Source organism: Nomascus leucogenys, chromosome 25, assembly GCF_006542625.1.
Source record: "Nomascus leucogenys isolate Asia chromosome 25, Asia_NLE_v1, whole genome shotgun sequence".
NCBI classification, from domain to species: domain Eukaryota; kingdom Metazoa; phylum Chordata; class Mammalia; order Primates; family Hylobatidae; genus Nomascus; species Nomascus leucogenys.
Window position 1 is genome coordinate 31,378,047 of NC_044405.1, and position 25,902 is coordinate 31,403,948.

The 25,902-nt window shown below is 51.1% G+C and overlaps 1 protein-coding gene across 10 annotated transcripts in view; it reads left to right on the forward strand.

Annotated features, from left to right (window-relative positions):
• Positions 1 to 25,902, forward strand: part of DIP2A (disco interacting protein 2 homolog A) — a 111,976-nt gene that overhangs the window by 80,439 nt on the left and 5,635 nt on the right. For 4 of the 10 annotated variants that reach the window (XM_030805982.1, XM_030805983.1, XM_030805989.1 and 1 more), the window contains 20 exons: positions 1,607 to 1,746; positions 3,005 to 3,052; positions 5,388 to 5,524; positions 6,129 to 6,209; positions 7,163 to 7,290; positions 9,996 to 10,110; positions 10,759 to 10,960; positions 11,938 to 12,047; positions 12,128 to 12,208; positions 14,789 to 14,912; positions 15,194 to 15,315; positions 15,441 to 15,552; positions 16,601 to 16,710; positions 17,556 to 17,686; positions 18,202 to 18,370; positions 18,855 to 19,025; positions 20,460 to 20,489; positions 21,326 to 21,387; positions 22,250 to 22,307; positions 24,335 to 24,409. In XM_030805982.1, the coding sequence (XP_030661842.1) occupies positions 1,607 to 1,746; positions 3,005 to 3,052; positions 5,388 to 5,524; positions 6,129 to 6,209; positions 7,163 to 7,290; positions 9,996 to 10,110; positions 10,759 to 10,960; positions 11,938 to 12,047; positions 12,128 to 12,208; positions 14,789 to 14,912; positions 15,194 to 15,315; positions 15,441 to 15,552; positions 16,601 to 16,710; positions 17,556 to 17,686; positions 18,202 to 18,370; positions 18,855 to 19,025; positions 20,460 to 20,489; positions 21,326 to 21,387; positions 22,250 to 22,307; positions 24,335 to 24,409 (2,206 nt within the window). Of the gene's footprint in view, positions 1 to 1,606; positions 1,747 to 3,004; positions 3,053 to 5,387; positions 5,525 to 6,128; positions 6,210 to 7,162; positions 7,648 to 9,995; positions 10,111 to 10,758; positions 10,961 to 11,937; positions 12,048 to 12,127; positions 12,209 to 14,788; positions 14,913 to 15,193; positions 15,316 to 15,440; positions 15,553 to 16,600; positions 16,711 to 17,555; positions 17,687 to 18,201; positions 18,371 to 18,854; positions 19,026 to 20,459; positions 20,490 to 21,325; positions 21,388 to 22,249; positions 22,308 to 24,334; positions 24,410 to 25,902 lie in introns of those variants that run through there. The other 6 variants (XM_030805985.1, XM_030805986.1, XM_030805987.1 and 3 more) reach the window with 4 other exon arrangements.

Genomic DNA, 25,902 nt, shown 5'->3' on the forward strand with positions numbered 1-25,902 from the left:
TTGCATGGGGAATTGGGTAGCAACTTCTTGGGCCATTCTCCGGATTCTTGCAGAATGCCAGCTTGCGATTTTCCTAAGTGCTTCCCAAATTAGAAAGGCCTTGTCATCTCGTCTGTAGCTGTAGTAAACATTACAACCTAGGAACTCTTTCTTACTCTGAGGCAGGTGTCGGTCAGCTGTGGAGTCTGTGGGAACCATTGACCTGCCTGGAGAAGCGCCCGGCCTGGTGCTTAGTGCCCAGCCACCCACTCCTGGGAGGCCTGTGCTGCTCCTGTGGCGGTTTTCCTCATGTCATCTCTCTCAGCCTGGAGGGCATATGTTGAGCCTGCAAACTGCCCTGAGTGTCCTTGTGTGTGGGTGCGGGGCTGCTGGTCCTTCCTGTGCTCCTCACTCCCCTCCTGAGGTTTCCTTTCCCCTCATCTCGCCTGCCCCACCCCCAGCTCCATCCTGTGGGTGGAACTCAGTGTGCTCACAGCTGAGGTGTCTTAGCCTCAATTGTAATCTTGTATTATAGTCATATATTCATAAATGGTATGTGTTTCCATATATGGAAGTAACCCTAAGTTTTTAAAAGTAGCACTAACTTGGCTGGGCACGGTGGCTCATGCCTGTAATCCCAGCACTTTGGGAGGCCGAGGCGGGTGGATCACCTTAGGTTAGGAGTTCAAGACCAGCCTGGCCAACATAGTGAAACCCCATCTCTACTGAAAATACAAAAAATTAGCCAGGCGTGGTGGCGGGTGCCTATAGTCCCAGCTACTCGGCAGACTGAGGCAGGGGAATTGCTTGAACCCGGGAGGTGGAGGTTGCAGTGAGCCAAGATCGCGCCATTGCACTCCAGCCTGGGCAACAAGAGCACAACTCCGTCTCAAAAAAAAAAAAAAAAAGTAACCCTAACTATTTAGTCACTTAACATTAAAAAAACACTATTGTCTACAAACTGTAAATTATTCTTCATTCTTTTGTTCTGTGGTGATTTGTTTTGCGCAACTGTGTAACATTTTTCTTATTGGAGGAAACACCTTTGTTGCTCAGTGTTCCAGTTACTATTGTTGTATCACAAACAACAAGTCATTTTATTGTCTCTCATGCTTTCTGTGGACCAGGAGCTTAGGAAGGCCTCTGCCAGGTGGTTCTGGCTTGCAGGAGATGGTGTTTGGACAGGAGCGGTGAGGGGCTGAGACAGCTTTGTGTGTACATCTCAGGCCCCAACCTGGTCTCTCAGAGTGAGCTGCTCTGGGCTTCCTTGCAGTGCAGTGGCCTCAACACTGTCATTCTGTTTGCCTGGCTTCGCAGGGCTCCAGGCGAGTGTCCCAAGACAGTCGGGTAGAAGCTGAATTGACGTTTTTGGCCTGCATTGGAAGTCACATAGCATCACACCACTGTAGTCACAGGCCCTTTTCCCACTGAGTGGAGTGTTGAGGTCACATTGCAGAGGGGCATGTAGTTTGGAGACATTGCAGCATCTTTAGAATATGTGTTTGTCACAAGTCTGTAACGTGGAGCAGTGGCTTTGGTGCAGAATCATGCTGTAGGCAAGGTGGGCCCACCTCCCTGGAATTTCATCCCCCTTGTCAGTTAACCCCATGGTGGTTTTATTTTCTAGGCCACCTGATCTGGGAGGACCACCTCCAAGAAAAGCGGTCCTGTCGATGAATGGTCTAAGTTATGGTGTTATCAGAGTGGATACTGAAGAAAAGTTGTCAGTCCTTACTGTTCAGGACGTTGGTCAGGTGATGCCTGGAGGTAAGGGACATAACCAGAGTGGGTCTTTGTCCATGACTGATTGAGGTAACAAAAAGGGTTTTGTTGTGTTTTGAGACGGAGTCTTGCTTTGTCACCAGGCTGGAGTGCAGTGGTGTGATCTTGGCTCACTGCATCCTCCACCTCCCAGGTTCAAGCGATTCTCCTGCCTCAGCCTCTTATAAATGCTCCAGGTTTCATAGTAGTGCTCTAGAAGCAAGCATACAAGTTAAAGATTTCTCAAGAATGTTTTTCAATGTATTTTACTTTGTAAAATATTTGCTCAGTTTTTTCCCTCCCTTTGTGTTAAGTTTAAAGATGAGCTAAAATATAAAGATGTGTATATGGCCTATGCAGCTCGCTTACAGTTCTTTGATGTTTGGGAAGATGGTGATAATAGCTCACTGTATTCCAGGCACAGGCTTCATACTTCATATGTGTTGAAGCATTTAACCTCATGGCAACCATGTGAAGTGGGCAACTCTGAGGAAAATGGTAATGTTTGTGAATAACTTCATAATTAGGTTATCTAAGTAAGTTCTAACAAGCATGTGTTAGGTAGAAGCCTCATGCAAGCTTCCCAGAAATTCCTCGATGTCAGAAAGGCCTATGTGAACTCTTCTGCAGAAGTCGGCTCTGTAGGCCTGACCGTCATGTTAGGTATTGGAGGTTTTCCTTGCTGGCCTGAGGCAGAATCTGGCCTGGGAGGCCCTGGTGACAGTCGAGTGGAGACACTGTCACGTGGTCTGAGGCTGCCCTCCTTGTAGCCATCCCACAGCTACTTCAGCTTTCCTGCCTCCCTGTGATGGCCTTTCCGGGGTTCACGGGCAACTGTCCGGGCCCCTTTTGGTGACTTCTAGAGGCAGGGCCCCATCTCTCAGTGCAGTCTCCCCCTTTCCAATGCGGCCCTGACTGCATTAGGGGTTGCAGGCACTGCGAGAGGCTCAGCGTCCTGGCCCTTGTGCCTGCAACTCTGCCTCTTGCAGGCTGACAGGCTGTGGCTGCTCAGGTGCAGACCCTGTCTGTGGGTGGTGCTGGCAGCCCAGCCATCTCTAACCTGGGGCCTGGGGCCAGCTGATGCCTGATCCCTGTGTGTGCACAGATGCTGGGTCCTCACTGAATAAGACTCAAGTATTTCAGCCTGTGTTTCTAGCTCTACTTTTTACTCATACGAATGACGTCATCATTTCTGTAATTCTACTCAGAAATAGAACAGTCAGTCTTGCACGGTGCTTGAACCTGTCGTAAAACATTTTCACAGATAGCAATCATTGGGGTGTCACTTATTTACATCATGGGGAAAATACAGGTAAGTGTTTAAACTTCCCTGGAAAATCATGATGAGGTCATGATTCTGAATGAATCTTAGGAACATCTGTAGTTGTGCGCGTTTTATTTGTAAAATGTGGATTAGGACAGGACATGCGTGCGCAGCGCTCCCCTAGGCGTGTATGCAGCACACCTCCTCCCCCAGGCATGCACGCAGCGCTCCACCAGATGTGCATGCAGCGCTCCCCCAGGTGTGTACACAGCGCTCCCCCAGGCGTGTGCACACAGCTCTCCCACAGACGTGCATGCAGTGCTCCCCCACGTGTGTACGCAGTGCTCCCCAAGGCGTGCACGCAGAGCACCGCCCTCCCTCCCCCAGGCATGTGCTTGCAGCGCTTCCCCTCTACCAGGCACACGCTCACCGTGCAGCACTCCCCCTCTCCCAGGCGCATGCAGCGCTCCGCTCCCCCGGCACTCCCCCAGGTGTGCACGCAGCACTCCCCCAGGTGGACCCGTTTCCCATGACCCTCCACAGCCCCCGGGCTGTACCCCTTGTTGTGGGACTGAGCCCCATGGTGAATCCTACATGTGATTTGTTTTCAGCAGTTTTTCAGTCTGCCCTGTGTAGGCCCATAGCATTTGTGTTCACTACGGTATCAAGTATGTATGTGGTGCTTTGTGGCTTTTCGTGACCTTGCCCCATCTCTGCATGTGCTTGTAAGTGTTGTGTGGCACTAACGGCTGCCTGGATGGCCACCTGGAAGGCCACCTGGAAGCACAGACAAGCACCACCTTCCACATCAGCCAAGCATGGCTGCATTCTCTCTGCAAAGTCTTTTATCTGATTTGTGGCAAAAGGAAGCAAATATCTGGTTGTCTCTCTCTTTCTTTTACTGTCTTTGGAGATGACAATACATTAGAAAAAAACTCAAGAAGAGACACAGAAGGACAGTTCCCAGCTGACCCAATGGGTTAATTGATTGCTAAGTAACCAAGTTTCGTTTGATGGACCACCACCCATTCATTTGTGCATCTCACGCTTTTGTGTGAGGCTGTTTCTGGAGGACTTTCTGTGGCAGAGCTGAGGACTAGGCAGACAAGATCCCTTGTGGGAGGGGAAGGCAGCAGGTTGCCGAGAGTTGGGTAGGGTGCATTTAAGTAAAAACAGAACTGGGGCCGGGCGCGGTGGCTCACGCTTGTAATCCCAGCACTTTGGGAGGCCGAGGCGGGCGGATCACGAGGTCAGGAGATCCAGACCACGGTGAAACCCCGTCTCTACTAAAAATACAAAAAATTGGCCGGGCGTGGTGGCGGGCGCCTGTAGTCCCAGCTAATCGGAGAGGCTGAGGCAGGAGAATGGCGTGAACCCGGGAGGTGGAGCTTGCAGTGAGCCGAGATTGCGCCACTGCACTCCAGCCTGGGTGAAAGAGCGAGACTCCGTCTCAAAAAAAAAAAAAAAAAAAACAGAACTGGGTGATGGGGCTGTGGGAGGAGTCATGCTGAGGCCTGAGACATCATGCTCCATGAAAAGGCGCATATGTGCAAATTGGCCCCCAAATGCGGAAAGGCTGAGAAACTGAAGAAGGAGGCAGACAGATCGTTTGTCAGTAAAGGGGGGTTCATTGGGGAACTTACAGATAGAATCCTGGTCTTGAGTGGCTGCAAGACAGGTAGATCTCTGCGCCGCAACCCTCCAGACCCAGGGCCTTTGTCTTGAGGAGAAGCATCTGCGCTCTAGAAAGAGTGTGCACATGGCTGAGGGAGTGCCCTGGGCCTCATAGCCTGTAGTGTGTGCAGCAGCATCAAAGTTATTCTGGAGGTTAGGCAGAACTTAAAATGAACAGGTGTTTCTCTGTGAAGATACCTTAGAGGCATGCCTAGACTTAAGATGAGTCTGGAGTCACGTGGCGGATTAGCATTTAAAATAAGGTTACTAGAAAGGGGGCAGGCATGGGCAGAGTTCTGTCAGGCTCTGGAGCAGGAGCTGGTGTCCTGGGCTTGTGTGTGGTGGTGCTGGTCAGGAGCCAGGGCCAGCAGCACCCCATGTGGACCCAAGAGGGCAGTATGACAAGAGGAGGCACAGGGTTTATTTATCGTAGTACAGGAAATATTTTGTCAGCCGGGGCTTATTACATGAAGGATGTGTTGTACTTTCTGGTCACCTTACATTGATTATAAAAAATATTACATACAAAATATAAAGACTTACAGTTAGGTAGCATGTGTATCGTCTGTGTCATAAAACTCCTTATAAGAAGATGCTGTGTATATAACATCCTGTTTCCATAACTGCACATACAGCAACAAGGAGATCTTTGTGCATGATCCATTTAAACACGTTCTTTATTATTTTGAGTTTTTTTTTCTCATTTTAGCTAATGTATGTGTTGTGAAGTTAGAAGGTACCCCTTATCTTTGTAAAACTGATGAAGTGGGAGAAATATGCGTCAATTCCAGTGCAACTGGCACAGCGTACTATGGATTGCTTGGAATCACGAAGAATGTGTTTGAGGTTTGTCCCTTTTCCTGACTTTCATGTTGAAGTTAAGTTGCATGAGCACTCATGGGGCCCCAGGTGTGCTGGGCAGAGGCTGCGTGGATGGTCTCCTTCCACACAGGCCCTGCTGGGGCTGTTGGCACATGGCCTGCATACCCCTGTGTGTCCTCCCAGAGTGAGGGCAAGGCCAGTACCAGGACCAGGCACGCTGTGGAGAGCTGGGAGTCAGCGTGCTTCCCACAGTCCTACATGGGAGAAGGGTGCGTGGGTGCGGCCTGGTGGCTGAGAGGAAGGCACTCACCGTGGCCCCAGGGAAACTAGCCCTCTGCTATATTTGCATTGTTGTGATGTGAGTTGTTCAGGACAAGTCTAGTGAGGCCAGGGGAGGCCAGGCACCCAGAGCAGAGGTAAAAGGGATGCTCGTGTCCTGCCTCAGGAGGCCTGCCCAGGAGATGGAGCAGCCAAGCCACAGAAACTGGGCCTATGTGGGGCCAGCCTCCTTTTTCCCCCTGGCCAGCAGGCGTATACATGGTGCTGAGTCTCCTGCCGCCTGCTGGGTCTTTTTGGCCAGTTGGTTGGTTGTCCACAGCCTGATCGTGCCCCTCTCCACTTTGTGCAGGCAGTTCCGGTCACCACAGGAGGAGCACCCATCTTTGACAGGCCATTCACCAGGACGGGCCTGCTGGGCTTCATTGGGCCTGTGAGTATGTCCTCCTGTACCAGGACTGGCAGTCAGAGAAGGTAGGGGGCCTGGCTAAGGGGACACCTCGTTGCAGTCCCACCCTTGTCCTGGCCGTTCCTGACCTCCCATGTGGCCTTGGTCGGTCGCGCTGACCTCCCTGCCCATCACCCTACCTGTGTGCAGGGCCATCCACACCTCCGAGACTGGTGCACACAGGCCTGAGTCGGGGGTCCCGAGGGTGGATGAGGATGTTTTGCTTTTTATATGGAGTGGCAGGTTCGTGAGTATTCATTATATCATTCTTTACCATTTTGGATGTCTAAACTATTCAAAAATAAATACTTCTATTTGTAACATCTTGGCCCAGTGTTTCTCTCAACTGGGCAATTTTGCCCCTTCCCTCCCAGGGGACTTCTGGCAACTTTTGAAGACATTTTTGCTTGTCACAACTCAAGGGAGGGGAGTGCTTCTGGCATCTAGTGAGTACCTAGAGGCCAGAGATGCTGCTCAGTGTCCAACATTAATTAGCACAGGACAGCACCTGCGACGGTATTGTCAGCCCAGAAGGGGTTTGGGTCACTGGTGCTGGGTTTGGGACCCCTGCCCTTAGCTCAGCAGTTTTCAGTCCTCCACAAACTACCCACAACTTGTTTCCCACTTGTGAGCCTTTCCCAGCTGACGCTGCCCCAGCAGCCCCACTTTCTTCCACATAGCCTGCCCCTTTCCCGTGATGACTCCCTTCCTGATGCTGCCCCACCAGCCCGCATTCCTTCCACACAGGCTGCCCCTCTTCCAAGCCTAGCTTGTCACAGGGCCTGCGTTGCAGATTGGGTCTGCGGGGCATTGACCCGTTTGCAAGGCGCTAGAGGCTCCTGTGCTGTTGGCCCCTTCTTGGGGGGCCTGACCATGGTCCTGGCACATCCAGCTTCTGCCCGTGTGGGTGGAGTCTTGACCCACACCCTTTCCCTCAGGACAACCTGGTCTTCATCGTGGGCAAACTGGACGGGCTGATGGTCACTGGAGTTCGCAGACACAATGCAGATGACGTTGTGGCCACCGCGCTGGCCGTGGAGCCTATGAAGTTTGTCTACAGAGGCAGGTGATGCGCTGCGGACCCCTGTGCCGGGAGTAGATTCCTTCCATTTACAGCTTGGGAAGTCTTTCTGCAGTAGATGGAAAGCCCAGCAAATTTGAATTCACAAAGCCTAAAAATTATTGTACATCAGAAAACTCTAAAGTAGAAGGAAAATATTTGCAGCAATGATACCAGAGTTAATATCCTTACTGTCCAAAGAGTTCCTTGGATTCCTTAAGAAAATACGGTTTTGATGTAAAATTTGGGGCAAAGGCTCAAGGGGACAAATCAGAGAGGGAAGAATTGAGTAAAGCAAAGGGAAATGGGTCTAAGTTCCTAATAACCTTGGAATATGAATTAAAACAGACAAGTGCCATTTTCTCTGCGAGACACATGACACCCTCCATTGCCTCTGGAATAAAACTCAACTCAACTTTTCTACGTGTGTAAAGCAAGGACCTTAGAGATTCTCTTGAGCAAATAAATAGACCTCTGGGCCTATGCCCCTGGGCACAGGGGCCAGGAAGATAATTTTGCTCCTTCTACTCCCAAGCTCCTTGTCTGGGAGGAAGCTCTTCCCCTAACTGGTCCACTCAACCAGCCGCCTTTTAAAATTTTATTTTATTCAAGTGGGTGCTTTTTTTTTTTTTTTTTTTTAAAGATAGGGTCTCACTCTGTTGCCCATCCAGGCTGGAGTGCAGTCGTGTGATCATAACTCACTGGAGCCTCAACCTCCCAGGCTTCAAGCAGTCCTCTTACCGCAGCCTCCTGAGTAGCTGGGACCACAGGCATGCACCCCACGCCTGGCTAATTTTTTAATTTTTTTGTAGAGATAGGGTCTCACTATGTTGCTGAAGCTGCTCTCAAACTCCTGGGCTCAAGCAATCCTCCCTTCTTCGCCTCCCAAACTGCTGGGATTACAGGTGTCAGCCAATGTGCCTGGCCAAGGATGTGCCTTTTGTTACTCAAACTAAGGTACTTGGGAGCCAGGTCAGACCCTGCCTTTGAGTAGCCCTTAAAGCAATCGTGAGGGGATTCTGCAAAGTGGTGTGTCATCATGGTTAGTCTTGAGGAAAAAGCCCAGAGGAAGGACAACAGAGAAGGTGGGAGATTGCTCAGGGGGCTGGGAAGGGCAGGCTATGCTCATGCATGTGTGCGTGTGTGTGTGTGTGTGTGTGTGTGTGTGTGTGTGTGTGTGCGCGCGCGCCTGCGTGCAGGGGGAGGGTGGCACAGCCAGGGTCATGACCTGCCCCTCACAGCAGAAATGGGGGACACGTTGGGCAGGTGTCCTTAGGGATAACATCAAGGTAGCCCAAACCCTGCTTTGAGGTGGAGCAGGGAGACCACCCCCTCGCAGGGCCACCTGTACCTGATGGTGGCTGCATCTGCAGGCAGGATAGCCTCCCTGTCCCCACTAGGGAAGAGCTGAGGAATACAGGAGCTTGGAAATGGAACCACAACCAATTGAGAGTGTATGTGCCATTGGAAGAAGAGCAATAGAAGATTTGCAACATGAACTAAGATCAAGAAATGCTAACAAAGTAATTGTTCAAAGAACACAGTAGATGGAATACATAAAATGGATACAGCTAGAGAACAAGTTGAGAAGGTGGAAAGTCAGATTAGGGAACTACTCTGGAAGTAAAATAGGAACTTTAAAGAAACTATTAAGAGAGATGGGAGAGAATAAGGGCTGGTGTCCAGAGAGCAGACTCAGGGAGAAGGGATATGTGGAGTGGAGCAGGGATTGTCTGAGGAAGCAGGTGGTTGGGGTTCTCTGGACTGGGAAATGGTCCACAGAGGGCCCCATGGCATGTTGAGCTTATCTGTATTCTCACCATGGACCACACAAAAGCCAAGCAAAACACATCAGACTTCCCCACAGTGGAACTGGCACAAGATAACAGTGCATCCAATTTATCCAAATTGTCACTTTATTTTGCAGTTGTAATAAAAAATATTTTTAAGCATGTAAATTTCAGAAGTTTTGACACACAGAGGTCCACACTGAAAACAGTTTTGGTCAAGATACTAAGAGAAATAAATTCAGGAAGTGCTATAAGATGTATGAGAGTAAGGAGAACTCAGTACTAGGTGAGGTCTGTTGTGTAAATTGTGTGTGTGTGTGTGTGTGTGTGTGTACACACACCAGTCAAGTCAAGAGTCAGAATGGTAGACACCCTAACATAAGGGGTTTGGTGGGGAGACCATCTTCTTACTTTATAAAGGAAAAGACAGAGATACCAACTCAAAGTCTAAAAGAAGGAAAAGGCAACACAGAAAGAAGGAGGACATGCTGAAATTTTTAAGATAGTAAAAACATGTCTAAAGATACTAATCACTATAAGTGTGAATAGATTAACTCTAGTAAAATAGAGATGCAATCTGTTGGATTAAAAAAATAATAAATAGAACTTTTAGACAAAGATTTGTGCACAAGGAAATTTACATCGGATTAAGGAATTTTTTCTTGTAAAAATGTGTGTCTTTGGAGTTGTTTTGCTTTGTCCTGAAGTCCTCTCTGTTTTTTGTGACTTGAGACACATTTCAACCATCCTCGAGGAGATTAGAATGATGAGTTACTTTTTGAATTTGCAGCAGGTAGCCCCATTTGATAGACTGCATTTTAAATGTTAGGACAGCCGGCCTCTTCCATTGTGAGGGTGAGAATGCATCTGTGTCTTGTTGGGCCCCTTGCCGTGTGGCCATTTCCATGTCTCATCCCTCAGAATCGCTGTGTTCTCTGTGACTGTGCTGCATGATGACCGGATTGTCCTGGTGGCTGAGCAGCGGCCAGATGCTTCGGAGGAGGACAGCTTCCAGTGGATGAGCCGTGTGCTGCAGGTGGGCACCCGGTACAGCCCATGGTTCGGTAAATCTCCCAAGCTGGCACCCCCAGTCCACTCCGAGTGCCGTGTGGTTGGCTTGTTCCACCCTGTCCTCCCTGCCTCCAGCTTGTTTATCTGTATTTTTCATTGCAAATTGACAAATTACAGCTGTATGTATTTACGGGATACGAAGTGATGTTATAATTTATGAATACAATATGGAATAATTAATATATCCATCACCTCAATATTTTTTTCTGATGAGAACATTTGAAATGCACTCTCATGGTGATTTTGAAATGTACATTATTATATTCACCAGTCTGTGCAATAGATCTCAAAGAAAAAACTTCCCTCCTCCTGTCTGATTGAGGCTTTGTGCCCTTTCACCATCATCTCATTGCCCCATTCCTCAGCCTCTGGTCACAGATATGCGGACGTGTGTGCACAAATACAGGGTGTGTGTTTCCCCTTTCTGAGTTAAATGGTAGAAAACTGCACACGCTCCTCTTCATCTTGTTTCCTCATTTAACAGCGTGTCCAGAGGGCACTCCATCTCCTGGCCTGGGGAACAGGTCCACAGAGGGGATGTTCCTGTCCCCCACCCAGCATCTCCCCAGCCTCAAGTTGGGGGCCTGTGCCAAACAGGGTCCTTCCCTTTCAGGCCATCGATAGCATCCACCAGGTGGGCGTGTACTGTCTGGCCCTGGTTCCTGCCAACACCTTGCCCAAGGCTCCTCTCGGAGGGATTCACATTTCTGAAACCAAACAGCGGTTTCTGGAAGGGACACTGCACCCGTGTAATGTGCTGATGTGCCCTCACACCTGTGTTACCAACCTCCCCAAACCTCGTCAGAAACAACCAGGTTAGTTGAACCTAACAACAGGATGCTCTGTAGTCTAACGGTGATAACAGCTGTGCTTGTGGTTAGGGTGCGGCCCTGCTAGACCTCCAGTGCCAACTGCCCACGTCTTTGGAGCTGGGGTCAAGAGCCAGAGCGAGTGTGCACCCCAGAATGGTGCCGCCTCCTGCTGTCCTGGAACCAGCCACACGTGGGGGAACTTAACCACATCACCTGCATGGTGGTTTCCACCTGCCTGTTAGGAACCAATTTTAATGATAAACTCAAGGATGGCATCTTAGCTTTGCATGGCTAGGAGATGGCTCCCTAGGGCTAGAAATGATGCCCAGGATCATACTGGAGCTTCAAGTCAAAAGTGCCTCTGTGGCCACGCTGTGCTATGGGGCATGAGCCACACCTGTCCCCAGGAGCCAGCTGCCTGCCTTGGCCCTGGGACCCGCCACAGACACTGGGTTGATGGGACCTTGGAAATCTCTCAGCAAATGGTCAACTTTCCTTCCCTCATTTTATACATTTAAAAGCTAATTTTAGAGACTGGTTTAACTTTAATGCAATTTTTCATTTCTTTGGTCCTGCTGATTTTTAGTACCTGCCAAAGTTTTTGTTGTTGTTGTTAATTATTGAACACATATCACTAAATACATTTCATCAGGAAGATTTAATTTCCTGATTTATACATAAAGTACAGTAAAACAAAGTATGTTAAGAATTTTGCTGTGACTGGGGCCAAATCATATCCTCTGAGATATGTCACGTAGTAAACTTCTCGATATGGCGTGGTTTATGTTTAAGAGAGAAATTCTCTTTGCCACTTAGCATAAACCTTGTAGCTAGCTTTCTGAATATTTGTATCTCAGTAGAAGAGTTAAAGGCCTCATTCAAGTATGTTTTCAAAATAAAAATTGTAATGGAAATAAAGTCACATGATGATTATATATGAGAAGTTACCAGCTTCTCATTCAGAGTTCCCCCATTTCTAGAGGTTGGACCAGCCTCAATGATCGTGGGGAACCTGGTTGCTGGGAAGAGAATCGCTCAGGCTTCCGGGAGAGAGCTCGCCCACCTGGAGGACAGCGACCAGGCACGGAAGGTGACTGGCCAGTTCCGGGGACGGGTGGACAGGTGTCCGTGCCCCAGAGGCGCCAGTGACCAAGTCGCCCTCTCGTGCAGTTCCTGTTCCTGGCTGACGTGCTGCAGTGGCGTGCCCACACCACTCCCGACCACCCGCTGTTCTTGCTGCTGAATGCCAAGGTGAGGCAGCGTCGCGGCCGCAGGGCTTGGAAACACCTGTGGGCCGGTGGAGCCCTTTGCTTGTCTGGTTCATGATGCCAGTGTCCTGGTTATTTTCATGTTTAGAGAATAATGTGCCTGTGGACTCAGCCCCCTTGTCTGGTGCAGTTCTCTCTGCCTGCCCTTTCCTTTCTTGTTTTCCACACATTTCACACAACAGTATTTCTATTGATTTTGTGGAAAATTTTCATCAGCTCAAGTTTTTAAAATTAATAACAGTATACATGTAAATATTCCTAAGTTTGTGAGCTAAAAGGAAATGCTTATTTTGTAAAAAATTAGCCATTTAGAATTTCTACATTTGGTTACAGCTTTTAAATGACAAATGTTGCTTCCTGCCCTGCTCCTGCTGCTGATTTGGAAATTCTCACGTGTTTCAAGTTCCTGTTGTGTGCATTCCACTATGCTAGGAACATTCAGGATGTCAAGAAGGAGAAGCTGTAATCTTCATATTCAGGTTGTGGGCAGGAATGCAAAATGTGGAAACACAGAACACAGCAAGTTAAACAATTAAAAACCCTGCAAGACTCCCTGTCCCACGCACCATACAAGCAGAAAGTTAAATAATTAAAAACCCCGCAAGACTTCCTGTCCCACGCACCATACAAGCTGTAAGAACTCTTAAGCTTTGGTGTCGTAAAGAGTAGGTCACCGTGGCTTAGAATATGCTCTTCTAGGCCGGGCAAGGTGGCTCATGCCTGTAATCCCAGCACTTTGGGAGGCCGAGGTGGGCAGATCACCTGAGGTCAGGAGTTCCAGACCAGCGTCAACATGGAGAAACCCCATGTCTACTAAAAATACAAAATTAGCAGGGCATGGTGGTGCATGCCTGTAATCCCAGCTACTCAGGAGGCTGAGGTAGGAGAATTGCTTGAACCTGGGAGGTCGAGGTTGCAGTGAGCCAAGATTGCACCATTGCACTCCAGCCTGGGCAATAAGAGGGAAACTCCATCTCCAAAAAAAAAAAAAAGAATATGCTCTTCTAGCTTTTGGTGCTGCTCATTCGAATTAAAAAAATACTTAATGATGCCTACAATGTGCACAGTGCACAGTAATAAGATTAAAAGGACCCCTACTCTCAGGAGGTTTAAAATCAGTCTTTCCTGCTAGAAAACAAGTTCCGCAGGAGAGAGACTTTGTTTTTCTGGTGTATTGGAAGCATCTAGAACCATGCCCAGTAAACATTTATTTTATGATTGATTGAGTTCTAAAGCCTACAAACCAGCCAATGATTTATCATTGACCAAGGTAAAATCAGCTTATGGTGAGAAGCTCAATATCAATACAGTGGAGGGATGTGACCTGGAGTGCTGGGGAGGGGGCTTTGAATGGAACTGGGTAGCAGGGTCTATGAAGAATGATGCCTAGTGGCTCAAGGCAGGAAAGGAGGCCAGTGTGGTGGGGGCCAGGTGGTCCCAGGTAGGGGATGCAGATAAGGCTGGGGGTCGCTGGGTTTTCCCTAAGGATGCAGTGGGATCCCAGACCTTGCAGGCTTTGAGTCCCAGTCCAGATCTCAGGTTCTGTCCTGATGGGGCCCTGACTCACATGGACTGGCAAAGCTCCCGGGATTTGGAATCTCAGGATCTGCCCAGCCCTTGTGCCTGGACACAGCACATAAGTGCGTCCACTGGTCTCTCTCTTCCACTGCCTTCTGTCAGTAGAAGCCACCAATCGAGAAGCAGGAAGTTTTGATGTTACACTGGTCTGCTCTAGAGTTTTATATTTATTAGACTGAATTGCACTTTTTGTCTTCTTAAGAAGGACTAAAAAAGCTGCGAGGCCTGGCAGGGGATCAGGGAGGATGAGTGTCCTGAGCAGAGAGGTAGGGTTACAAGGTATTTCTGTTTGCACTGAACTGGTCACATAGCCCCAGTGCCCCTCAGCAGAGAGACAGGGTGAATGAAGGAGCTGGTGCAGTCAGTCCTAGAGGAGACACACAGATGCCTCTGAGAAAGCCGGTTGCAGATGACACAGGCCCAGGCTCAGTGCAGGTGACCTGTGGGCATGCAAAATAGTACAATTCAGGGATGTTTGCTTATCGCTTATTATTTGTTTATAATGGTGTTGTATGGAATATTTTATTGAAAAGGCCAGAAAGGTCTTCTTTAGCCACGTGTTTCTGGCTCTGCGCTGGGTGAATGGAGTGCCTGCGTCTCTCCCTCTTAGCTGGGACCACACAGGAGATGCTTGCGTGCCTGTCCCTTCACTGCTAGTGAGAGAGTACAGAGGGTGAGAAAAGACACCAGTCGCGGACCATGTGCGGTGGCTTATGCCTGTAATCCCAGCACTTTGAGAGGCTGAGGCAGGCAGATCACTTGAGGTCAGGAGTTCGAGACTAGCCTGGCCAACATGGTGAAACCCCATCTCTACCAAAAAAAAAGACACCAGCCGCACACCTAGGACTGACACATTGTCATTATCATGGACCCTAATCACAAGGTGTTGTGTGCAGTGGCGTGCAGGTGGTGTGCATGCAATCTGTGAACAGCCCACCTGCACACACCAGCACGCAGAAGATGAGCTCAAAGATCGCTTTCCTAGGGCACCGTCACAAGCACTGCAACCTGTGTCCAGCTGCACAAAAGGGCTGAGAGAGTGGCCGCGGCTCTGATGGAGAAGGGAAGACTGAGTGTTGGGGACCATGTGGCTCTGGTCTACCCACCAGGTGGGCTCACTGTGGGGCTGTCCACCTGCAGCTCTTTGTAAGCAGCCACCTATCCTGAGCAGCCCCCTAGACATTCCCTCCCCGAAGCATCTTCCAAAACTAAGCTCAGCCCCTCCTCTCTGCATGTGTCTGCCTCCTCAGCTCAGCTACCCCTTTGGAAACCCAGGAGTCACCCATGCCCCCCCAGCACCATCTCCCTCCTCTGTCACAGGAACAGTGAACAGAGGCTGGTGGGAGCCTCTTGCAGCTGGCCTCCTCACAGCCAGTCCTTGTCTCCACAGGGGTGGACCTCATTGCCGCGTTCTATGGCTGCTTGTACTGTGGCTGCGTGCCTGTCACCGTGCGGCCCCCGCACCCTCAGAACCTCGGCACCACACTGCCCACCGTCAAGATGATCGTGGAGGTGCGCCTACCTGGCCCGCGGGTCAGGGTCTGTGAGTGGGAGGCTGCAAGGCTGCCCTCTGCTGCCCCCTTTTCTGGGCAGCTCGAGAGGCCCCGCCCACCCACCCTTGGCCCCTCGCCATGCAGGTCAGCAAGTCTGCATGCGTCCTCACCACGCAGGCTGTCACACGGCTGCTCAGGTCCAAGGAGGCTGCTGCTGCCGTGGACATCAGGACCTGGCCCACCATCCTAGACACAGGTGCGTGCCCTCACACTGCCCAGGACCAGTCCCTTTTCCTTTCTTCGTTGTAGGTGTGGTGTGGCGTGGCTGCCGTCCAAAAACACACGTGAGGCAAGAGCAGTCCTGGCAGGAGCCTGGCTGACAGCAGGGGGTGCCCCGGGCCCTGGTGGGGAGTAGGGGTCCCTGTCCCATGTGTAAACCCATGCTCCACTCAGCCCACAGCAGGCGCACCCAGTCCCAAGTGGTGTGGAGCACAGCCTTGCCCCTCTCACCCGCCTCCTACTGGCATGGGGGCTGGCAGCTCTCTGAGGCTTTCTGCAAAGGCTTTGAGGACACAGCTCCCACCGCATGCCGCCACTCCAGCATCCTTGTCCCCATCATTGGTGAATGCTGTCATGCCCCATGAAATGCTGTGAGCCAACAGGGTGAGGGTCAGAAACTCCCCTGGCTCTCCTCTGCCGTGGACCTGTCTCAGCCTGGGCTGGATGGGGCTGGGCCAGGGCAGCTGGTGTAGGGGAGGGCAGGCCCAGAGCCAGACAGCTGGCCATGGCACCGAAGCCTCATGGGCTTGCCTCAAGGGGAGCAGTGCCTGCCCTGCTGAGCCTGTGTCCAGTTGCACCCAGGGAGGCAGTGGTGTCTGGCTCATGGGGCCACGAGAACTTGATGAAGCACGCAGAACCCAGAGCCCGTCCATAGCTATTCTTGCTGTGGTCGGGACTCGGCTCATCTGGGCTTTGCCATAGGCTCTGTGACCTTTGGCAAATCCCCAGTCCTCTAATCTTTCCTACTGGTCAGTGACGTGATGCCTCCCCTCTTCACCCTGCCTCGTCCCCCATCCCCACAGGCTCAGTGTGGTCTTGGTGGGACCAGGTAGCGTTTCGATGAAGAATGAAATAAGCTTTCCTGAGCACACACAGCCTGCATCGTCATGGCCCCACTCCTGTCTGAGCTCACTCTCTGCAGGACTCCCAAGGACAAATCATGTGTCGCCTCTTGCCTGTCAAAGCCCAGAGCGTTCAGAATACATGTGGGAACACTAATGTTGCTGGTGTCTCCTGTTTAACAGATGACATCCCGAAAAAGAAGGTAGCGAGCATTTTCAGGCCTCCCTCCCCCGATGTCCTCGCATACTTGGACTTCAGCGTGTCAACCACTGGGATATTAGCGGGAGTGAAGGTAGGTCCTCTGAAATCTTGTTCGCTTCAGCCCCTAGAAATCAGGAGGAGTGGACAGAAAAGATGTCAGATGCAGATTTAAACCGGCAGGTCCTTCTTACGCAAAGCACAAAGCAACAAATATTGCTTCTTAAGATTTGTGTTAAATACCAGTAAACGCTAAAATGTGATTAGCCTGAGAGTAATGTGTTTTCTGATGCATTTTGGTCATGTCTAAACTTTCTGATTTATGACTGTCTAGCTTACAGGAACTGGTGGCTTTGAAGAATCTCTTACCTTGCTGGGAGTCAATAGCTCAATTAAAATTTTTCAGGCGGGGCGTGGTGGCTCACGCCTGTAATCCCAGCACTTTGGGAGGCCGAGGCGGGTGGATCACAAGATCAAGAGATGGAGACCATCCTGGCCAACGTGGTGAAACCCCGTCTCTACTAAAAATACAAAAAATTAGCTGGGCATGGTGGCGGGTGCCTCTAATCCCAGATAGGAGGCTGAGGCAGGAGAATTACTTGAACCCGGGAGGCAGAGGTTGCAGTGAGCTGAGATTGTGCCATTGCACTCCAGCCTGGGTGACAGAGCAAGACTCTGCCTCAAAAAAAAAGAAAAAAAAATTCAGTATCCTGAAATTTTGTTTCAAAGATTTTCAGTGTACCATTTCTTGGGTATTATTTAGGTTATATGGGGATTTGAGCCAAGCATCTTTTAAGGAAATAAATATGATGTTTGGTAGTTTGGAGCTATGGTCTAGCCATGTGAACAGCAGACGCTGCCATCCACCCTCTCCCCTCCTGCACATCACTGAATTTCATTTCACTTTTTTTTTTTTTTGAACTTTATTTTACTCCTAAGATGTCGCACGCGGCCACAAGCGCCTTATGCCGCTCCATAAAGCTGCAGTGTGAGCTGTACCCATCGCGGCAGATCGCCATCTGCCTCGACCCCTACTGTGGCCTTGGTTTTGCCCTGTGGTGTCTGTGCAGGTGAGTGCAGGGCCCCTGCTGCCTGCCAGGCGGGAGCAGCTCGTGTGGCTCTTAGGAACCTTGGCCTTCTAAAGCACCTTTTCTGGGTGCTCAGGAAGCCAATGAGACATGTGTGAGTGGGTTTGTTTGGGGATGAAGTGGGTTAGAGTCTGAGTCTGAAATTGAGTGAAAATACATTTTTCATTAAATACACTGTCCATTATCAGTGCTTGGGAAGAATCTGCTTGATTCCTTCAAACACTAGAAAGTGGTGACCCGTCTCTAGAAGTGAATGCCTCTGGAGTGGTGTCCCCGGATGCTCTCCAAGTGTTTGGGGCAGAGCTCAGGACCCCGTGCCTGCCATCCCCCAACCTTCACCCTGTGGCATGTTTTCCACCAAACCCCCCCCACTTGGCGTCAGAACAGAATCATGCCCCTGTTGTGGCTGGAAAAGAAGTGTCCTTGAGGAAGGGAAGAGTGGAGTGCCCAGGGTGCTGGGTGGGCAGGCGGAGCCTCACGAGCCTTCCGTCTCGCAGTGTCTACTCGGGACACCAATCAGTGCTGGTGCCCCCGCTGGAGCTGGAGAGCAACGTGTCCCTGTGGCTGTCGGCCGTCAGCCAGTACAAGGCCCGCGTCACCTTCTGCTCCTACTCTGTGATGGAGATGTGCACCAAGGGTCTGGGCGCACAGACGGGTGTCCTCAGGGTGAGTGCCCAGACCTGGGCTTCTGAGTGTGCTGCAGACCACAGCCCTGGGAAGTTTAAAAACAACAAAACAAGACTCCCAAGGCCCCTCCCTGCAGTTTGAGGAAGTAGAGAAAACCCTTTCCCACTCGGGGCCCTATGTACACATCCGTCCTCCCATGGCCCACCTGTCTCTGCAGCTCCACACCCTGCAGGAGAGGAGGGTGGGGGTGGGGGTAGGGCAGAGTCCCTGCGAGATAGCAGGGTGGGCAGGTGTGGGATGCAGGTGTGGCTGCGTGGGAGGGCAGGTGTGGGATGCAGGTCAGATGGGAATCCTTTAGTGCATCCACACTTAGGATTCTGTGGGACAGACACAGCCTGCGGAGAGGAGGTTGGTGTCCAGCTCCACCTCTGTGTGCCCACCCGGAGATTTCCCAAGACAGTGCCCGGGGCCCTGGCAACTCACTTGGCTGTGGCTGTGGCCTGACTGCTCACCCCTCCCGCAGATGAAGGGGGTAAACCTGTCATGTGTGCGCACGTGCATGGTGGTCGCCGAGGAGCGGCCCAGGATTGCGCTGACCCAGTCCTTCTCCAAGCTCTTCAAGGACCTGGGCCTCCCGGCCCGTGCCGTAAGCACCACGTTCGGGTGCAGGGTCAACGTGGCCATCTGCCTCCAGGTGAGGTGCTTGGGGCCTGCGGTTCTCGAAAGCTGGCTGTTGGCAGCATGGAGACCAAGTTTCCCAGTTGTTACTGTGCAGTTTTGTACCTGCCTGATCTATTTCTCCTTCTCTGAGCCTTTGATATTTCATTTCCATGTAACATTTTAGCTTCAAGGGCCTTATTTTTAAAGATATTCTATTCTAGTTGAAGAAAGGCTTATTTGGAAAAAAACACAAATTGTTTTTGAACAGTGACTAATATCTTAACTGTAAGACTCTCTAAGTTAGATATAAAACACAGCTAAGTTCTTAAAGCAAGATTGAACTTACTGTTTTAAGATATCTAGCAATATTAAATTGAAACATTAATAAATGTGGTAATTTGTATTGACTCAAATTCATTTCTGAAACCATGAAATGTCTTATTAAAAGGAAGCACCACGTTTCAGGCCAGGAGTGGTGGCTCATGCCTGTAATCCCAGTACTTTGGGAGGCCGAGGCAGGCGGATCACCTGAGGTCAGGAATTCGAGACCAGCCTGGACAATATGATGAGACCTCGTCTCTACTAAAAATACAAAAATTAGCCGGCTGGTGGTGTGCGCCTGTTGTCCCGGCTACTTGGGAGGTTGAGGCACAAGAATCGCTTGAACCTGGGAAGAGGAGGTTGCAGTGAGCCAAGATTTCACCACTGCACTCCAGCCTGGGCGAAAGAGCGAGACCCTGTCTCAAAAAAAAAAAAAAAAATAGGTATCACCAAGTTTCAGAGATTGAAGAGCTCATGGCAGTTCTGTTTATTGCTTCCTCAGATAGCTACAGCTATTTCCCAGATTTTGGACTAGTATCTCAATTTCATTTCTTTCTAAAAACATCTTAAAACCAAATGGCTTTTTAGATAACCCTACATATTACATGCCTTATTCACCCACATAGTACAAGAATAGCTGGAAGGAAGTGGCACCTGTCCGTGCCAGAGGAGGGCTGAGTGCAGGTCTGTCTCTGTTTCCAAAGTGTTTGCTTGGCCTTGTGCCTCCCCATCACAGTGGCAGCGCACGCAGGGCAGGGCGGGGGCTCTGCTCACACCCTCTTCACCACAAAAAGACCCCTGACCACTCAAGCCTCAGACCCTTGTCACACAGCAGAGGAGATCGGGCGGGAGCCTTTTGTGAGCTCGCTTCCTATGTAGGCTGTGGCTGAGCGTGGGTGCCGGCCTTTGTGTTAGCGGCTCTGTGTCTGCAAGCCTGGGGCCTCCTTGCTAGACGTCGGAAGGGTGTGGATGCCACACATGATTGCAGAAATGATGTTAATGGGATGTTCACGTTTGCTCTTTAAGATACAGAGGTGGGTTTTGCTCTCTCTTTCCCTGTGTTTCTCATGTGGCTGCTGCTTCTGTGTGTGTTTCCTGTGGCTGTCTCCTCCCTGTCTCACTCTGCTGCCTCCTTGGCCTCTGTCAGCCCAACAGGCTGGGAAAGCTGGCTGAGCAGGTATGACCTTGACCTTGACCTTGTTGGTGCCTCTGTGCTTCCCCCTCCCATGAGTTCATGTGACTTTCTCGTGAATTCTAGACAAACATGTTTCTTTTGCTGTCTTACTTTGTTCACAGTGGGTATTACTTGACATATTACAAAAGCTCCCTTGTAACCAAATTTAAAAGTAAAACTATTTTCAAAAAACGTTAATGCTCATAGCATTGCCTTGGGAGGAGGGGCTGTGTTTAATTCCAGTGCAGGCATAGGTTATGTTGTCTGGGATCTTTAAGGGTGATGTTGATCAGAGTACTCATTTAATTGATGTTCCTTATTGAATAAAATGACACATAATGTCCTTTAGTCGGGATTAATGTTAACTGTAAGATTCAGAAAGGAAGGGAGTAGAAAGGTGAAGGCTGCCGTCCATCTCACCTGAGTGAGTCTCGGCTGTGAGCAGTCCCCAGTAGAATTAGGCTGGTTGGTGAGAGGCCAGGCCCTGCCTGACAGCATGGTGGAAATGCCCCTCAAATCCTAATGGTGTTTTCATCACAGCAAAAGACCAGTGGGAACAGAAAGTTGTTAGAACTGAAATGTAAAATGGCATGATTTGGTGTTTTCAGAGTCATTGAGTGTTTCGCTCAATATTATCAAGCTCTGTGGATGTTTGGATGGAAAGCATCAGCCTGCCTGGGGGACCTCAAACCCCTAGGCAGACTCACTGCAGGGAGCAGAGCTGCTACCTTCTCGGGTGTCCCTGGGGGCCAGGGAGGAGCTGCCATGCAGCTGTGCCTGTAGAAACAAGATGTAAGTGAGGCCCCTGAACAGAAGTTCCTCTGCTGCTCTCCTTCCAGGGCACAGCTGGCCCAGACCCCACAACCGTCTACGTGGACATGCGGGCACTGCGCCATGACAGGTAATGCTCCTAGCCTGCCTGGCCCCATTCATACCCAGTGGCAAAGTGATGCAGACCAGGTCTGCACTGACTGTGCACCCCGGGACCCAGGCATTAGAGGACAGCTGGGCCAAGTCCGGCCTACCTGGACACCTGGATGGGCTACATTGGGCCATCTGCACCAAGAGGAAGAGGAGAGCAGTGTGCCCCACTCCAGGCGTGCCTCCCAGGGGAGCTCAGTGTCTTATCTCCGTGCGCCCGTGTCCCCAGGGCTGCAGTTAACATCCCTTTATCTGTCACACAACCAGGAAGAATAAGAGTGGCCCCTGTGACATTTGGTTTTTAGAGGGACAGGGACAGATAGAAGACAAGTTATCCATCTGCTGGATACGCAAGAACGTTTCTTACCCGATGCTGTCATAGAATCTGACTTAGTTTTCATCTCGATAAACGATGGTGGTGCATACAGTGTGTGCTTGCTGGTCTGTGGTCAGATGTGTATCAGGGCCCCTCCCAGCTTTGAAGCTCAGATCCCAGTCCTGGATTCTCAAGTATGGCCACACTGCAGCTTGATGTAAACACTAGGTTTAGCTTACTTGGCGCCAGGGGCCTGCTGGGTTCAGGGAGGACCTAATAGAAATGTAGAGTGAGCTGCTGTGAGCACACGGGGTGGGTGGCGAGTGCATGCGGGTGGCGGCACTTGGGACCGCAGCATGGTTGGGGTGTCCCTGCCATTCGTGGCAGGTGTGCTGTGGAAAGGTTGACATCCTGACTGTTGTCAACAGACCCTCCAGGTGATCATTTCCAACCTCATGATCTGCCCTTTCAGACATTACTACCTGTGTAGTAAATTTTATACTGAAATTGTTCCCTTAATTTTTAGGGTACGTTTGGTAGAACGGGGTTCTCCGCACAGCCTGCCATTGATGGAGTCTGGAAAGGTAGTGGAAACCAAGACGCGTGCATTCTGAGTCGTGTCTGACCTTTGTCTGAAGCCTCACCCCGTGGAGGGTGCTGGGGGCTGCGGCTCTGATGAACACGGGTTGACTTCTGGTTGGGGTGGGCTCGGCTGCTGCAGAAGCCTCCTTCCCTCCTTTGTGGCTGGTACATAGAATTACTTAGTTATGTCTTTAAACACACATCTGAGCTCAAAGCCAAGAAAGGGAGAACTTCAGGTTCAGGAATAAAGAACTCCCACTGGGTGAGTGGCAGGCCTCAGGCCTCTGGGGCCAGGGCCATGGAGCGGGGGTCCAGCCCACCTACACATTTAGAGTTAAATGGAGTGGCCCTGGCCATAAGTTGGAGATGGCAAAATCTCATGCCCTAGTTTAGGGTGTCAGCAGGGAAGAGGCCCCCAGAGCCTGTGGGGGATCTAGGGGATCCTGAGATGGCCCAAGGACTCCCAGGAAAAAACTGAGATGCTGCAAGGGGTCAGCAGACTTAGGCACAAAACAGCATCCTCTGAACCAGGAAAGGTTCAAAGGAAGGAGGAGAAGCCACACAGTCCAGGAGGGCAGCATGAAGAGTAAGCCAGGCTTGATATGAGCCGGGGGTCCTGGTGCCTTCACAACCCCAGAGGCAAGAGAAGGAGCCTGGCCACCCTGACTCCATTCACTGCCATGGCCACAGCCACCTGTGGGGAGTCAGAGAGGGGTCCAGAGAGGGACCCAGCCAAGCCATGTGATGTCCAGGACACAGACTCCTGCAGGGCAGCAGGGGTGAGACTGCGGACAGAAGGCACAGCTGCTGTGAGGGTCTCGAGGTGGGAGCTACAGGGAGGCCAGTGTGGAGAGCAGAAGGAGTGCGTGAGTGAGTGAACTCACATGCAGGTGCAGGGGCTTGAAAAGCTCCCTTCCCATGTCCCGTTATAGTCACTTTAGGCGGTAGACCAGCCGAGAGTGGAGTCGGGTGAGCTCAGTGGACAGCACATCTGTGGGAGCCATGGGCTGCTGCACGTCCTCCCTTCTCTGAGCACAGGGACATGTGAGCCGCCATTGCACACAGCTCTGCATCATCCTTGGTGTAAACTCAGCAGGTTTCCCTGGGTCATGGGGCCTCCACGTCGCTCTTTTCCCTGCCCTGCCATGTACAGCCGCACTGTAATTGTTTAGCTCACCCCCTTTTATTGGGCGTTTTTTCCTATTTGGCTGTTACAGTCACTTGGGCCTGATAGGTTTGTGTCCTGGAAAGAGCTCTGGTTTTGGGGCTCAGCTGGGACATGCAGGGAGAAGATGGAGGCTCCAACAGCATCTGGGGAAACAGAACAGTCCCACTCCGCCGGGGAGGGTCTGGTGCTAACCATAGCTCACACCTCCGTGTGGCCCCTCGTCCCCTTCTCTTGCCTGCCCTGAGCCTGCAGTGTCATTGCCCCCATTTCATACGTAAGGAAACTGAGGACACAGAACAAGCATCCAGACCTTGTGCAGTCAGGTGGTCTGACCTGAGCCCAGTGAGGGAACACTGGGACCGGGCCTGGGAGGCCAGGTAAGAGATGGTGGCCTCTTGCCGTCCTGAATTGGCACAGAGCCAGTGCTCAGTGGTTGGACCGACTTGGAGTCACAGGCAGGAAGAACTTCCTCATGGTCAGGTTCCTGGCCGAGAACTAGGACAGACATGTGCCTCCTGCAGGGCTGGGCACAGCAGGGTCACTGCACCCCTGGATGGATGCCCATCAGGTGCACCGGCATCACCTGGCTGATTGTAGGCTTAGTGACCCTCTGCCCCTCCTGACACCCAAAGACAGGATCCCTTTTCAGGAACTGGAGTCATTTTGCTTATTTCTATTAACATCTCTTATTTCTTTCAAAATTCAAAGTCAAATTTGGAGCAGCCTCTAAACTTCCTGACCTGGCATAAGCACATCAGTCCTGCAGGCCAACTTCTGAGGGACGTTATTTTAATGTCACTGAATCAAGAGAGTCTCGTGTCATGTTTTCTTTAACAAGGGACATAGCTCTCCTCCTTCCAGATCCTCCCCGGCGTGAAGGTCATCATCGCACACACCGAGACCAAAGGACCCTTGGGAGACTCACACCTGGGAGAGGTGAGCTGAGGGTAGGGGCCCGTGGGAGGGGCTTGAGCTCTCCAGCCTCACCAGCTTCACCTTCCTTCCCTTTTTGCTTCAGATTTTGGAATTCTAAACTGTGGAATAACACTTGCCTTTGGGAATCTACCAGAAACCATTTGGCCCTTCCCCCATGTACCTCCCAGACCCAGTTCCTATGTAGGATTTTGGGGTACTGTGGGACAAACTGCCTCATCCCTAGGTTGACCTAACCAACAGAGGGGAACCCCTAGGTTTGAGGGCACTGACAGGTGAGAGGAGCTGCACAGGAACCAGTGGCAGTGTGGAAAACAGCTACCTTGTGCAGGACCCAGCAGCTGCTATGTAACGTGGTCCCTGGCACCCAGGCAGGAGCACAGACCCAGGGGGAACTGGCAATAGGGAACTCTGCACCAGTAGAGTTCGGGGCCTCCACCTGCAGCTGGGAGGTTTGGGGAGCTCAGAGCCCTTGTCCTGAGGACACAGGTGGAGGGTGTGGGTCTCCCAGAGAACACAGAGGCTATACAGGAATCCGTTGGGTTGAAATGTCTACATGTATTGCACGTACATCTTGCTGTAATTTGGGACATTATTTACAGGCAGTGGTGGCAGCTTGACATGCAGTCATGTCCTGAATGTGCAGATGGATCTGTTGTCATGGGAGCATAAGGGCTCACGTTCCTAGTCCTATCCTCTTGGGGAATGTGCTGTCAAATTGATGTCTTCAAACCAGGCGGGCACAGGCATCATTTGTGGGCTCTGCTGTGAAGCCAGACTGGGGGCTTCCAGCAAGCCGTGCCCAGAGGGAAATCACAGCCTCAGCCGGCTTCTCCTGACTGGGACAAGGGTGTGAGCGTGCGGCCCCTCAGGTGGCCTTACCGTGTCCTGATGGGAAGGTGTCCTGGGTCCCAATCCTGAGTGTGGCTGGAGTGAGGGACCCTCCCTTCAACCATCCCACTTCCTGCACAGCCAAACCCAGGTCTGTAAGTCAAGGGTGCCCCCAAGAAATGGAGAGTCTGAGCCAGGCATGGGGACCCACCCCTTGTGGCAGATGCTCAAGGGAAACGTCCCTATTGGCCACCCCCTTCTCCTCTTTCGGACGCTGCCATGCAGGGGCGTCTTAGAGCCAGTCAAACTGACTGTGGGTTCTGGATGGACTCTGTCTAGAAGGGCCCCGTGACACTTGGTCCTGCAGGCACAGGCCTCTGGTCCCTTGGTCTCTGCACGGATGCACAAAATGTGTACGTGTGTAGATATGCGGGTGCACGCAAACACGTGCACATGGATAGTGGATGCACACAGACACGCATGGGGCTGACGTTAACCCTGGGACGTGCCATCTGTTTTCAGGGCCTCTGTCTTACTGTGAGTCGGAGCAGCTGCACGCTCTCCACTCTGTAGGAACCCTCATCCCTTCAGCCTGTCCCTGTTGTGGAATTTGGGTTGTTCCCAGCCCTCTCTTATTGCCAACAATAGTTGGATGTGAGGAAGGT